This window comes from Ranitomeya variabilis, chromosome 1 (assembly GCF_051348905.1).
Source record: "Ranitomeya variabilis isolate aRanVar5 chromosome 1, aRanVar5.hap1, whole genome shotgun sequence".
Lineage (NCBI taxonomy): Eukaryota > Metazoa > Chordata > Amphibia > Anura > Dendrobatidae > Ranitomeya > Ranitomeya variabilis.
The window spans coordinates 143,914,628-143,929,716 of NC_135232.1; the positions used below are offsets into that span (position 1 = coordinate 143,914,628).

Here is a 15,089-nt window from a genome sequence, read left to right on the forward strand (position 1 = left end):
TGACAGCCCTGTGTACCCTGCGGCCCATACAATGACAGCTGACAACCCTGTGTACCCTGCGGCCAATACAATGACAGCTGACAGCCCTGTGTACCCTGCGGCCCATACAATGACAGCTGACAACCCTGTGTACACTGCAGCTCACACAATGACAGCTGACAGCCCTGTGTACCCTGCAGCCCATACAACGACAGCTGACAGCCCTGGGTACCGTGCGGCCCATACAATGACAGCTGACAGCCCTGTGTACCCTGCGGCCCATACAATGACAGCTGACAACCCTGTGTACCCTGCGGCTAATACAATGACAGCTGACAGCCCTGTGTACCCTGCGGCCCATACAATGACAGCTGACAACCCTGTGTACCCTGCAGCTCACACAATGAAAGCTGACAGCCCTGTGTACCCTGCAGCCCATACAACGACAGCTGACAGCCCTGGGTACCCTGTGGCCCATACAATGACAGCTGACAGCCCTGTGTACCCTGTGGCCCATACAATGACAACTGACAACCCTGTGTACCCTGCGGCCCATACAATGACAGCTGACAACCCTGTGTACCCTGCAGCTCACACAATGACAGCTGACAGCCCTGTGTACCCTGTGGCCCATACAATGACAGCTGACAACCCTGTGTACCCTGCAGCCCATACAACGACAGCTGACAACCCTGTGTACCCTGCAGCCCATACAATGACAACTGACAGCCCTGTGTACCGTGCGGCCCATACAATGACAGCTGACAACCCTGTGGCCCGTACAATGACAGAAAACAACCCTGTGTACAACGCGGCTCAAACGATTATGGCTGACAACAGTGACGCCATGACACCAAGGAGTGTTTCCTGCAGGAATGCCCACTATCAAACAGGGCTGAGTGCTGCCCCAATGTCACCCCCATAAGCACACTGTAGGGTCCAGCTGTAATGTTTCCCATTAGGATGCGTTCACATGATCAGGTTTTGTAGTTGAGTCTGCCGCGATTAGGACACAGCAGTCCCATGTAAAGCTATGAGCTCGGAAAGTAAACAGGCAGCGCCGTGAGCCTGGAGGGCAGCCCCTGGCACAGCCGCTGAGGAGGGGCCTCGGCCGGACTGGATCGGAAAAGCTGCTTCATGCGCTCGGAAGTCCCTCCTGTCAGTTCACTTTTTTTGTGTTTTTGCAGTTCTCAAGAGGAGCGGACGGTGCAGACAGGAGCGGACGGTGCGGACGGTGCGGACAGGAGCGGACGGTGCGGACATGCCCAACAAGGGGAAGAAGCCCGCGGGAGGCGCCAAGGGGGTGAGTGCACCGGGCAGCGCAGGTGACGGGGCTGCAGGGTGAGGGCACAGCCAGGGTGCCAGTGTGTGCCCCCAGAGGGAGTCACGGGGCGGGAGGCTGCTGGCACTACAACTCTCCCCATGCCCCGCTGCTGCTGTGCATGCCCGCACTAATGTATATACTGCACTGTGTACATCTGGACCTGCTCCGCCCTGCTGCTGCTGCTGACACATGCGGGTGAGGAGAGGATCCAGGGTGTGGTGGTGTCTGCATTCCCTTCTTACGGAGCAAACCCCGAAACACAACCCTCCCCTTGTTATGTAGAGGAGGCGGCTCTGCCCACATCACTGCCCTCGGCCGGAGGCGGCTGCTGCTCACAACTTCTACCTACTTCTGGGGAGCGACCGGGAGCTGTACCACCTACCATGGCATTCGCAAGCTGGTGGTATGCAACGGTAACGACACGCTGCCCCGGTGTGCTGGCTGGGTGTGAGGGGTGGAGGGCAGGGTATGCTGTACTGAGGGTATACTGTACTGAGGGTATACTGTACTGAGGGTATACTGTACTAAGGGTATGCTACATGAAGGGTATGCTGTACTGAGGATGTACTGTACTGATGGTATGCTGTATGGGGGGTTATGCTGTACTGATGGTATGCTGTATGGAAGGAATGCTGTACTGAGGGTATGCTACATGGAGGGTATACTGTAGTAAGGATATGCTACATGGAGGGTATGCTGTATGGAGTGTATGCTACATGGAGGGTATACTGTACTGAGGGAATGCTGTACTGAGGGTATGCTACATGGAGGTTATACTGTAGTAAGGGTATGCTACATGGAGGGTATGCTGTACTGAGGGTGTACTGTACTGATGGTATGCTGCATGGAGGGTATGCTGTACTGAGAGTATGCTACATGGAGGGTATACTGTACTGAGGGAATGCTGTACTGAGGGTATGCTACATGGAGGGAATGCTGTACTGAGGGTATGCTACATGGAGAGAATGCTGTACTGAGGGTATGCTACATGAAGGCTATATTGTACTGGGGGTATGCTACATGGAGGGTATACTGTATTGAGGGAATGCTGTACTGAGTGTATGCTAAAAGGAAGGTATACTGTACTGAGGGAATGCTGTACTGAGGGTATGCTAAAAGGAAGGTATACTAGTATGCTGTACTGAGGGTGTACTGTACTGAGGGTATGGAGGGCGGGGCATGCTGTACAGAAAGTATGTTATACTGAGGGTATGCTGTATGGAGGGTGTGCTGTAATTGGGGGTGCTGTACTGAGGGCATGGAGAGCATGCTTGTATGGAGGGTATACTGTACTGAGGAAATGTTATAGATGGCAGGGTATACTGTACTAAGGGCTTTCTGTATGGATGGCATGCTGTATGGAGGGCATACTGTAGGGGGGCATGCTGTATGGAGATCATACTGTAGGGGGTATGCTGTATGGAGGTTATGCTGCGGGGGGACATGCTGTATGGAGGGCATTCTGTAAGAAGGAGGTGCTGTATGGAGGGCATACTGTAGGGGGGGCATACTGTAGGGGGCACTGGCGGACACAGACAGAAAAGGGCCCCTGTGCAAGAACAATATATGGGTCCTTTGCAATCCAATAGCTCATTATAATGCACAATTCCATCTGCTTTGGAGGTGGAAATGGGCCCTCTCACCTCTTAGGCCCCTGTGCGGCTGCACAGGTTGCACCAATGATATGTCCGCCCCTGGTAGGGGGGCATGCTGTATAGAGATCATACTGTAGGGGGTATGCTGTGGAGTGGCATGCAGTATGGAGGGCATTCTGTAAGAAGGAGGTGCTGTATGGGGGGGCATGTGCTGTATGGAGGGCATGCAGTATGGAGGGTGGCTGTGGGGGGGATGCTGTAAGAAGGAGGTGCTGAATGGAGGGTATGCTGTAGGGGGGGCATGCTATATGGAGGGCATGCTGTAAGAAGGAGGTGCTGTATGGGAGGCGTGCTGTATGGAGGACATGCTGTAAGAAGGAGGTGCTGTATGGAGGGTATGCTGTGGGGGGCATGCTGTATGGAGGGCATGCTGTAAGAAGGAGATGCTGTATGGACGTCATGCTGTAAGGGGGGCATGCAGTATGGAGGGCATGCTATAGGGGGTATGCTGTATGGAGGACATGCTGTATGGAGGGCATGCTATATGGAGATCATAATGTAGGGGGATATGCTGTATGGGGGTATGCTGTATGGAGGGCATGCTGTATGGGGGCATGCTGTAAGAAAGAGGTACTTTATGGGAGGCATGATGTATGGAGGGTATGCTGTATGGAGAGCATACTGTAGGGGGCGTATGTTGTATGGAGGATATGCAGTGGGGGCATGCTGTATGGAGGGCATGCTGTAAAAAGGAGGTGCTGTATGGAGGGCATACTGTATGGGGGGTATGCTGTAAGAAGGAGATGCTGTATGGAGGGCATGCTGTATGGAGAGCATACTGTAGGGGGCGTATGTTGTATGGAGGATATGCAGTGGGGGCATGCTGTATGGAGGGCATGCTGTAAAAAGGAGGTGCTGTATGGAGGGCATACTGTATGGGGGGTATGCTGTAAGAAGGAGATGCTGTATGGAGGGCATACTGTAGGGGGGCTTGCTGTATGGATGGCATACTGTAGGGGGGGCATGTTGTATGGAGGGAATGCTATAAGAAGGAGGCGCTGTATGGAGGGCATGCTGTAAAATTGAGGTGCTGTATGGAGGGCATGCTTTAGGGGGGCATGTTGTAAGAAGGAGGTGCTGTATAGGGGTGTGCTGTATAGAGGGAATGCTGTAGGGGGGCATGCGATAAGAAGGAGGTGCTGTATGGGGGCCATGCTGTATGGAGGGCAGCACCACATGCCGGCTCTTTTCATTATCTGGATTCCTCCCAGGTCTCGGGGGGCTCCCGTCTATCACAGGTTATGACTTTCCAGGCGGCTGATCCTCTGTGTGTTCCATTATATGCTGCTGTAATCCCAGTGTCAATATGAGCTGGTGGCTGGCATCGGCTTGGCAGAGGTCGCTGGCAGCTTTGTGGTATGGTCAGGGATTTACAGGTGTTTCCCTGGTTTACTATTTTGTGCTTTCGGTTTCAGTTTAGAAGTGGAAATGCCCACTGCTACCCTCACCCTGGCAGTGAGTGCCTGTCAGCTTTTATCTGTTCATGCCCATTTAGGCTACTTTCACACTAGCGTCGTGCACTGCAAGTTGCAATGCAACGTGCTGACGCAGCGACGCTAGCGTTGAAAGCGCCACACAACGGGGGCAGCGGATGCAGTTTTTCAACGCATCCGCTGCCCCATTGTAAGGTCCGGGGAGGCGGGGGCGGAGTTACATGTTGTGTTTTTTTGTGCCGACGGTCTGCCAAAACACGACGCATCTGTCGCATGACGGGTGCGACGTGTGGCAATCTGTCGCAATACGTCGCTAATGCAAGTCAATGCAGAAAAAACGCATCCTGCAAGCACTTTTGCAGGATGCTTTTTTTCTCCAAAACTACGCATTGCGACGGAGGCCAAACGACGCTAGTGTGAAAGTAGCCTTATATACGCGGCATGTAACTGAAGAACGTTCCCCCTTTACCAAACTTCTTACTTCTCTTACTTTTGAGGTGCATGAGCCGACCCCGCCGATCTCTAGTGTGAATAGGGCTCTTTGTCAGTAACCGCAGCATTTTCTGCAGTTCTACAGTTGACTGTGAGCTATTGTTTGCTGATATCAACCATTCATTATTTTGACATTCCTGAAAACTGCCTGCCCTCATGGTCACCGCTTTATCTCATATATCTCTGGTGCAGGGAGTCTCTGGAAATGTTCATATACAGATGTGTGAAAGTAGAAGTGACCGTATTGATAAGATCTGCTGATACAAGTGTGGTCTCTGCTGCTCTGATAAGAATATGGCCACCATTGATCTGCCTGCTTCCTTGTTATGTTTTTACTTAGTTATGTGATGCCTTTGTCCTGGTTTTAGAATTCAACCCTGTGAATCATTGCCTGAATGATTTCTATATACTTGTGAGATGTAAAGCAGCGGATTGTCTAAGGTGGAGCGTCTCTAACTCCTGATGATTAGTGATTATTGTGGAGACCATGTTACATTACATGTCAATAAATGCCATCAGTTACTGTATAGACCAGCCATGGCAGTACCGGGCGATCCATAATCCGATTCTTAGACCCCTTACCTATCAGTATTTATACATGGATTGTCTTTATAGGATAGTTTAAAATTTCCCCTTTAAAATCACATACATGTAGGTCATAAAATGCTTTAACGTAAGACCATATGGCCCACGTAACACAATGGTGACAAATGCATTTACGTAAAGGGAATCTGTCACCAGATTTGCGTGCTGTCATTTTGAAAAAATCCCCATTTTATCAGCAAGATATTATCACCAGAGGCCGAGTATTCCTGCTGCCATGTAGTCACGCATATTCATAAGCTATGTATAACCTTGCCCCATCACTGATTGGCAGCTTTCTGCCTATGCACAGTGTACACAAAAGCTGCCAATCAGTGGTATGGGCTGGGTTATACAGAGCTTAGCATTTAGAGAACTCCTGGATCTGCAGCAGAGAAGGCAATCTTATCAAAACAACTGCAAGTAGCCCATCACTGGAATCAGGATCTCTGCCCCTACAGTATGCTGCTATCAAATGGGGTACAAAAATCCCACAGGCTTCCATTCTAGCAAACAGCCGGAAGCGCCGGATCCGACACCTTCCGGCTTCCATTGACTTCCATGCTAGTAAACAGCCGGAAGCGCCGGCTACGGCGCTTCTGGCTTTTTCACCGGAGACAAAAAACGTTGCTATGGACGTTTTTTCCGGAAATGGCAGATTTGCCGGATCCAGCAAAAACCGAACGAAACGCAAGGTCATCCGGCGCTAATACAAGTCTATGGGAAAAAAACGGATCCGGCGGCAACATTCGAAGGATCCGGTTTTTTGAAAATTAGCCGGATTCAGCCTGTCGGCGCAAACCTGATGTGTGAAAGTAGCCTTAGGAAAATCCTCGATAGACTGCACTATTCTACGTAGCAAAAATAGAGACAAAACTATTAACCCCTCTGTGACCTTAGACGTACTATCCCGTCGAGGTGACCTGGGCCTATCTGACCCTCGACGGGATAGTACGTCATAGCCGATCGGCCGCGCTCACGGGGGGAGCGCGGCCGATCGCGGCCGGGTGTCAGCTGACTATCGCAGCTGACATCCGGCACTATGTGCCAGGAGCGGTCACGGACCGCCCCCGGCACATTAACCCCCGGCACACCGCGATCAAACATGATCGCGATGTGCCGGCGGTGCAGGGAAGCATCGCGCAGGGAGAGGGCTCCCTGCGGGCTTCCCTGAGCCCCCCGCAGCAACGCGATGTGATCGCGTTGCTGCGAGGGTCTTACCTCCCTCCCTGCCTGCTCCAGACCCGGATCCAAGATGGCCGCGGATCCGGGTCCTGCAGGGAGGGAGGTGGCTTCACAGAAGCCTGCTCAGAGCAGGCACTGTGAAGCAGCCTGCACTTCTCTCAGATCGGTGATCTGTCAGAGTGCTATGCAAACTGGCAGATCACCGATCTGTATTGTCCCCCCCTGGGGCAAAGTAAAAAAGTAAAAAAAATTTTTTCCAAATGTGTAAAAAAAAATAAAAAAAAATATTCCAAAATAATGAAAAAAAAAATAAATATTATTCCCATAAATACATTTCTTTACCTAAATAAAAACAAACAATAAAAGTACACATATTTAGTATCGCCGCGTCCGTAACGACCCGACCTATAAAACTGGCCCACTAGTTAACCCCTTCAGTAAACACCGTAAGAAAAAAAAAAAAAAAAACGAGGCAAAAAACAACGCTTTATTATCATACCGCCGAACAAAAAGTGGAATAACACGCGATCAAAAAGACAGATATAAATAACCATGGTACCGCTGAAAGCGTCATCTTGTCCCGCAAATAACGAGCCACCATACAGCATGATCAGCAAAAAAATAAAAAAGTTATAGTCCTGAGAATAAAGCGATGCAAAAATAATTATTTTTTCCATAAAATAGTTTTTATCGTATAAAAGCGCCAAAACATAAAAAAATAATATAAATGAGATATCGCTGTAATCGTACTGACCCGAAGAATAAAACTGCTTTATCAATTTTACCAAACGCGGAACGGTATAAACGCCTCCCCCAAAAGAAATTCATGAATAGCTGGTTTTTGGTCATTCTGCCTCACAAAAATCGGAATAAAAAGCGATCAAAAAATGTGACGTGCCCAAAAATGTTACCAATAAAAACGTCAACTCGTCCCGCAAAAAACAAGACCTCACATGACTCTGTGGACCAAAATATGGAAAATTTATAGCTCTCAAAATGTGGTAACGCAAAAAATATTTTTTGCAATAAAAAGCGTCTTTCAGTGTGTGACAGCTGACAATCATAAAAATCCGCTAAAAAACTCGCTATAAAAGTAAATCAAACCCCCCTTCATCACCCCCTTAGTTAGGGAAAAATAAAAAAAATGTATTTATTTCCATTTTCCCATTAGGGCTAGGGTTAGGGCTAGGGTTGGGGCTAGGGTTAAGGCTACAGTTAGGGTTGGGGCTAAAGTTAGGGTTAGGGTTGGGGCTAAAGTTACGGTTAGGGTTTAGATTACATTTACGGTTGGGAATAGGGTTGGGATTAGGGTTAGGGGTGTGTCAGGGTTAGAGGTGTGGTTAGGGTTACTGTTGGGATTAGGGTTAGGGGTGTGTTTGGATTAGGGTTTCAGTTATAATTGGGGGGTTTCCACTGTTTCGGCACATCAGGGGCTCTCCAAACGCGACATGGCGTCCGATCTCAATTCCAGCCAATTCTGCGTTGAAAAAGTAAAACAGTGCTCCTTCCCTTCCAAGCTCTCCCGTGTGCCCAAACAGGGGTTTACCCCAACATATGGGGTATCAGCGTACTCAGGACAAATAGGACAACAAACATTGGGGTCCAATTTCTCCTGTTACCCCTGGGAAAATACAAAACTGGGGGCTAAAAAATAATTTTTGTGGGAAAAAAAAGGATTTTTTATTTTCACGGCTCTGCGTTATAAACTGTAGTGAAACACTTGGGGGTTCAAAGTTCTTACAACACATCTAGATAAGTTCCTTAGGGGGTCTACTTTCCAACATGGTGTCACTTGTGGGGGGTTTCTACTGTTTAGGTACATTAGGGGCTCTGCAAACGCAATGTGACGCCTGCAGACCATTCCATCTAAGTCTGCATTCCAAATGGCGCTCCTTCACTTCCGAGCCCTTCCATGCGTCCAAACGGTGGTTTCCCCCCACATATGGGGTATCAGCGCACTCAGGACAAATTGGACAACAACTTTTGGGGTCCAATTTCTCCTGTTACCCTCGGGAAAATACAAAACTGGGGGCTAAAAAATAATTTTTGTGGGAAAAAATTTTTGTTTTATTTTTATGGCTCTGCATTATAAACTTCTGTGAAGCCCTTGGTGGGTCAAAGCGCTCACCACACATCTAGATAAGTTCCTTAGGGGGTCCACTTTCCAACATGGTGTCACTTGTGGGGGGATTTCTACTGTTTAGGTACATTAGGGGCTCTGCAAACACAATGTGACGCCTGCAGACCATTCCATCTAAGTCTGCATTCCAAATGGCGCTCCTTCCTTTCCGAGCCCTCCCATGCGCCCAAACAGTGGTTCTCCCCACATATGGTATATCATCGCACTCAGGACAACTTGGACAACAGATTTTGGCATCCAATTTCTCCTGCTACCCTCGAGAAAATACAAAACTGGGGGCTAAAAAAATATTTTTTGTGGGAAAAAATTTTTGTTTTATTTTTACGGCTCTGCATTATTAACTTCTGTGAAGCCCTTGGTGGGTCAAAGCGCTCAAAACACATCTAGATAAGTTCCTTAGGGGGTCTACTTTCCAAAATGGTGTCACTTGTGGGGGGTTTCAATGTTTAGGCACATCAGTGGCTCTCCAAACGCAACATGGCGTCCCATCTCAATTCCTGTCAATTTTGCATTGAAAAGTCAAACGGTGCTACTTCCCTTCCGAGCTCTCCCATGCGCCCAAACAGTGGTTTATCGCCACATATGGGGTATCAGCGTACTCAGGACAAATTGTACAACACCTTTTGGTGTCCAATTTCTTCTCTTACCCTTGGGAAAATAAAAAATTGGGGGCGAAAAATAATTTTTGTGAAAAAATATGATTTTTTATTTTTACGGTTCTGCATTATAAACTTCTGTGAAGTACTTGGTGGGTCAAAGTGCTCACCACACCTCTAGATAAGTTCCTTAGGGGGTCTACTTTCCAAAATGGTGTCACTTGTGGGGGGTTTCAATGTTTAGGCACATCAGGGGCTCCCCAAACGCAACATGGCGTCCCATCTCAATTCCAGTCAATTTTGCATTGAAAAGTCAAATGGCGCTCCTTCGCTTCCGAGCTCTGTCATGCACCCAAACAGTGGTTTACCCCCACATATGGGGTATCGGCGTACTCAGGACAAATTGTACAACAACTTTTGGGGTCCATTTTCTCCTGTTACCCTTGGTAAAATAAAACAAATTGGAGCTGAAGTAAATTTTTTGTGAAAAAAAGTTAAATGTTCATTTTTATTTAAACATTCCAAAAATTCCTGTGAAGCACCAGAAGGGTTAATAAACTTCTTGAATATGGTTTTGAGCACCTTGAGGGGTGCAGTTTTTAGAATGGTGTCACACATGGGTATTTTCTATCATATAGACCCCTCAAAATGACTTCAAATGAGATGTGGTCCCTAAAGAAAAATGGTGTTGTAAAAATGAGAAATTGCTGGTCAACTTTTAACCCTTATAACTCCCTAACAAAAAAAAATTTTGGTTCCAAAATTGTGCTGATGTAAAGTAGACATGTGGGAAATGTTACTTATTAAGTATTTTGTGTGACATATCTCTGATTTAAGGGCATAAAAATTCAAAGTTGGAAAATTGCAAAATTTTCAAAATTTTCGCCAAATTTCCATTTTTTTTGCAAATAAACGCAGGTAATATCAAAGAAATTTTACCACTATCATGAAGTACAATATGTCACGAGAAAACAATGTCAGAATCGCCAAGATCCGTTGAAGCGTTCCAGAGTTATAACCTCATAAAGGGACAGTGGTCAGAATTGTAAAAATTGGCCCGGTCATTAACGTGCAAACCACCCTTGGGGGTGAAGGGGTTAATCCCGACTTCTGCACCAACTTCTGCAGCAAACTTTATATGAAACTCAAGAAGATTTTGATGAGAATTTGTTGCAATTTTGTTGCAAACAATTCAATATCTTTGCTATGTTTCCATTTCTTCTACACCCAGGTGACCAACTCTCATTGGTCTCCAGATTCACATAAAAAATTAGTGGCGTTTTAGTTGACGTATCAACGTAAGCATTTGTGTAGAAACCATCAATATTGATTTGTTTCTTATTTATTTTTCAGGTTTATTATTTAATTTGTATGAAATATATTGGGGCTTATAGCCATGTGGAATATATAATACCGAAGCTACATTCTTAAATTGGTACCTTAAACTTTGGAGAAACTATACTTAGCATTTAAAAAATGTACAGTGGGTACGGAAAGTATTCAGACCTCTTTGCTTTATTGCAGCCATTTGATAAATTCAAAAAAGGTCATTTCTTTCTCATTCATGTACACTCTGCACCCCATCTTGACTGAAAAAAAACAGAAATGTAGAAATTTTTGCAAGGAGCACAGTCTTTTGCATAAAGGTACCTTCAGACTGAACAACTTAACAACGATATCGCTAGCGATCCGTGACGTTGCAGCGTCCTGGATAGCGATATCGTTGTGTTTGACACGCAGCAGCGATCAGGATCCTGCTGTGACATCGTTGGTCGGAGCTAGAAGGCCAGCACCTTATTTCGTCGCTGGATCACCCGCTGACATCGCTGAGTCGGCGTGTGTGACGCGGATTCAGCGATGTCTTCACTGGTAACCAGGGTAAACATCGGATTACTAAGCGCAGGGCCGCGCTTAGTAACCCGATATTTACCCTGGTTACCAGTGTAAATGTAAAAAAACCCAAACACTACATACTTACATTCCGATGTCTGTCGCGTCCCCCGGCGTTCTGCTTCCCTGCACTGTCTCAGCGCCGGCTGGCCGTAAAGCAGGGCACAGCGGTGACGTCACCGCTCTGCTTTACGGCCGGCGCTTACAGTGCAGGGAACCCGACACACTCCGGAATGTAAGTATGTAGTGTTTGTTTTTTTTTTAACATTTACACTGGTAACCAGGGTAAACATCGGGTTACTAAGCGCGGCCCTGCGCTTAGTAACCCGATGTTTACCCTGGTTACCCGGGGACTTCGGCATCGTTGGTCGCTGGAGAGCTGTCTGTGTGACAGCTCTCCAGCGACCACACAGCGACGCTGCAGCGATCGGCATCGTTGTCTAGATCGCTGCAGCGTCGCTAAATGTGACGGAAAAGTTCCCACGCTCGAGTTCATATGAGGACATCCAGCAGAGGGCGCCTCACCGCAACTCAAGGTAACTACAGGTCACCCAGCTTTCCTTTCGGTACCCGGGGTTTTACAGGCACGAGTGAGTGCATTAGCACAGCTCCTGGCTGTAAAATGATTTAACCCCTTCAGATGGATTTACATCGTGGGACATAACAACGGAAGGTATGGAATATTGTTGTTTGTTTTTTTAACTTTGTTACAGAACGAGGGTCTTCAGGTGGATTAAGAGTCTAATAAAATATTACAACACCCTGTGTCTTTATTTCATTTAAATACTTTGTAATCATGTGTGTGTGTGTTTTATTAACCATTTCGTACTATTGGATTAATAATTGACGCCTCTCCATTATTAATCTGGCTTAATGTCACCTTACAATAGCAAGGTGACAATAACCCTTCATTACTCCATATCCCACCGCTACACGGGAGTGGGAAGAGAGTGGCCAAGTGCCAGAATAGGCGCATCTTACAGATGTGCCTTTTCTGGGGTGGCTGGGGGCAGATGTTTGTAGCCAGGGGGGGCCAATAACCATGGACCCTCTCTAGGCTATTAATATCTGCCCTCAGTCACTGGCTTTACCGCTCTGGCGGAGAAAATTGCGCGGGAGCCCACGCCAATTTTTTTCCGTGATTTAACCCTTTATTTTACAAGCTACAGTGCCCAAATTTTGCACATACACACTACTAACATTAGTAGTGTGGATTATGCAAAAAAAAGGGATATGAGATGGTTTACTGTATGTAAACCATGTCTCATATCCTGTCGGGTTTGTGAAGGAGAAATGAAAAGCTGGCAATTGAATTACCGGCTTTTCACATATATCACGCTGAATTAAATATAAATACAGAATATATATATGTGTCTCAATGACATATATATACATACTGTATATATGTTTTAACGAACATTTGAGCACATAAATCCATTAGATGTCGGTTTTGCAAGCCTGCGAGAAAATCTCGCAGTACGGATGCCATACGGATTACATACGGAGGATGCCATGCGCAAAATACGCTGACACACCCTGCCTACGATGACATACGGATCACTATTTTGGGGACTTTTCTGCGTATTACGGCCATAAAAAACGGACCGTATTTACATACGCTGAGTGTGTGGCCGGCCTTAGAGTCACACCTCTGAGGACAGCAAAGAAAAGTAAAAATTCATTCCCTGATTATGGCCTGAGCTCCCAACAGCTTTGATTTTCTAATAACTTTTTAAACCTGCAAGCTTGTTATTGGATTACTGAGCCAACAAAACGGCGTGGGAATCTGGCACCGAAGAATTCAAATTATAAACACAAATCAGAAAGCTTTTTAAAATAAAATAAAAAATAACTAAAAGAATAAAGACTGTAATCATTCCCTGAAGCAAACTGCAACTTAGAAACATGGTCTTCAATGCAGTTAGTATCAAAAGAACACTCACAACCTAATTGCTTTTAATTTGTAGGCCCTAGGCTACGCAGCGACCATGTAGTACTACTGATATATTCATAATTATTAAGTGTCCACACACACCAATAGATTGCATATAATTCAATGCCATGTATATACGGTATATCCTCCTTAGGAGAGCGATTAATGACGCTCCGTTACAAATATATACTGTATGTTGCTGTGATCTTCTGGGTACTGCCACGGTGCCCATGAAATTATTGGCAAGAACTGTTGTACACAACTTTGGTCCTGCAAAAATTAACTCTGTCCCTAGATGTTTAAACCCCTTGTTGCTGCAGTTAAAGGGAACCTGTCGGCAGGACTGTGCACAGTAACCTACAAGAAAGTGTCAGGTTGGCGCCATTATACTGATTACAATGATACCTTAGTTGATGAAATCCATCTTGTGGTTGTTGTTTAATCTTTATTTTCAGTTTTGAGTTAATGATATGCTCGTGCACCGGGGCGGCCTGTGGGGGTCTTCATGTGGTGCTCTGATTAGCTATTCATAATGCAGACTGCTGACAGGACACTCATCCCTCACTGACCTGCCCGCTAGTTTACATAATGAATATCTGTATATACTTTAACCCCTCTCTGACCTTAGACGTACTATCCCGTCGAGGTGACCTGGGCCTATCTGACCCTCGACGGGATAGTACGTCATAGCGATCGGCCGCGCTCACGGGGGGGAGCGCAGCCGATCGCGGCCGGGTGTCAGCTGACGGACCGCCCCCGGCACATTAACCCCCGGCACACTGCGATCAAATATGATCGCAGTGATCCGGCGGTATAGGGAAGCATCGCGCAGGGAGGGGGCTCCCTGCGGGCTTCCCTGAGACCCCCGGAGCAACGCAATGTGATCTCATTGCTCCGAGCGTCTCTTACCTCCTCCTCCCTGCAGCAGGCCCAGATCCAAAATGGCCATGGCATCCGGGTCCTGCAGGGAGGTGGCTTCACAGCGCCTGCTCAGAGCAGGCGCCGGGAAGCCTGGAGGAGCTGTGCACGTCAGATCGCCGATCTGACACAGTGAACAGCAAAGTGTCAGATCGGCGATCTTACACTATAACATGATGCCCCCCCCCCCCACCCCCCCGGGGCAATGTTATAGTGTAAAAAAAAAAATATTCATAAGTGTAAAAAAAATTAAAAAAAATTCCCCCAAAAAAATGCAAAAAAAAAAAAATATTGTTCCTATAAATACATTTCTTTATCTAAATAAAAAAAACAATAAAAGTACACATATTTAGTATTGCCGCGTCCGTAGCGACCCAACCTGTAAAACTGTTCCACTAGTTAACCCCTTCAGTGAACACCGTAAAAAAAAACGAGGCAAAAAAACAACGCTTTATTATCGTGCCGCCAAACAAAAAGTGGAATAACACGCGATCAAAAAGAGGGATATAAATAACCATGGTACCGCTGAAAACGTCATCTTGTCCCGCAAAAAACGAGCCGCCATACAGAGTCATCAAAGAAAAAATAAAAAAGTTATAGTCCTCAGAATAAAGCGATGCAAAAATAATTATTTTTTCTATAAAATAGTTTTTATCGTATAAAAGCGCCAAAACATAAAAAATGATATAAATGAGGTATCGCTGTAATCGTACTGACCCGAAGAATAAAACTGCTTTATCCATTTTACCAAACGCGGAACGGTATAAACGCCTCCCCCAAAAGAAATTCATGAATAGCTGTTTTTTGGTCATTCTGCCTCACAAAAATCAGAATAAAAAGCGATCAAAAAATGTCACGTTACCGAAAATGTTACCAATAAAAACGTCAACTCGTCCTGCAAAAAACAAGACCTCACATGACTCTGTGGACCAAAATATGGAAAAATTAAAGCTCTCAAAATG

The 15,089-nt window shown here is 46.4% G+C and overlaps 1 protein-coding gene across 6 annotated transcripts in view; it reads left to right on the top strand.

The window, feature by feature from the left end:
- Nucleotides 1-15,089, top strand: part of CAST (calpastatin) — a 256,580-nt gene that overhangs the window by 126,482 nt on the left and 115,009 nt on the right. For 3 of the 6 annotated variants that reach the window (XM_077289487.1, XM_077289500.1, XM_077289509.1), the window contains exon 2: nucleotides 1,167-1,282. The exons of 2 other annotated variants lie outside the window; for them this stretch is intronic. In XM_077289487.1, the coding sequence (XP_077145602.1) occupies nucleotides 1,241-1,282 (42 nt within the window). In that variant the 5' untranslated portion in view covers nucleotides 1,167-1,240. Of the gene's footprint in view, nucleotides 1-1,166; nucleotides 1,283-1,422; nucleotides 1,717-15,089 lie in introns of those variants that run through there. One more of the 6 variants, XM_077289495.1, reaches the window with a different exon arrangement.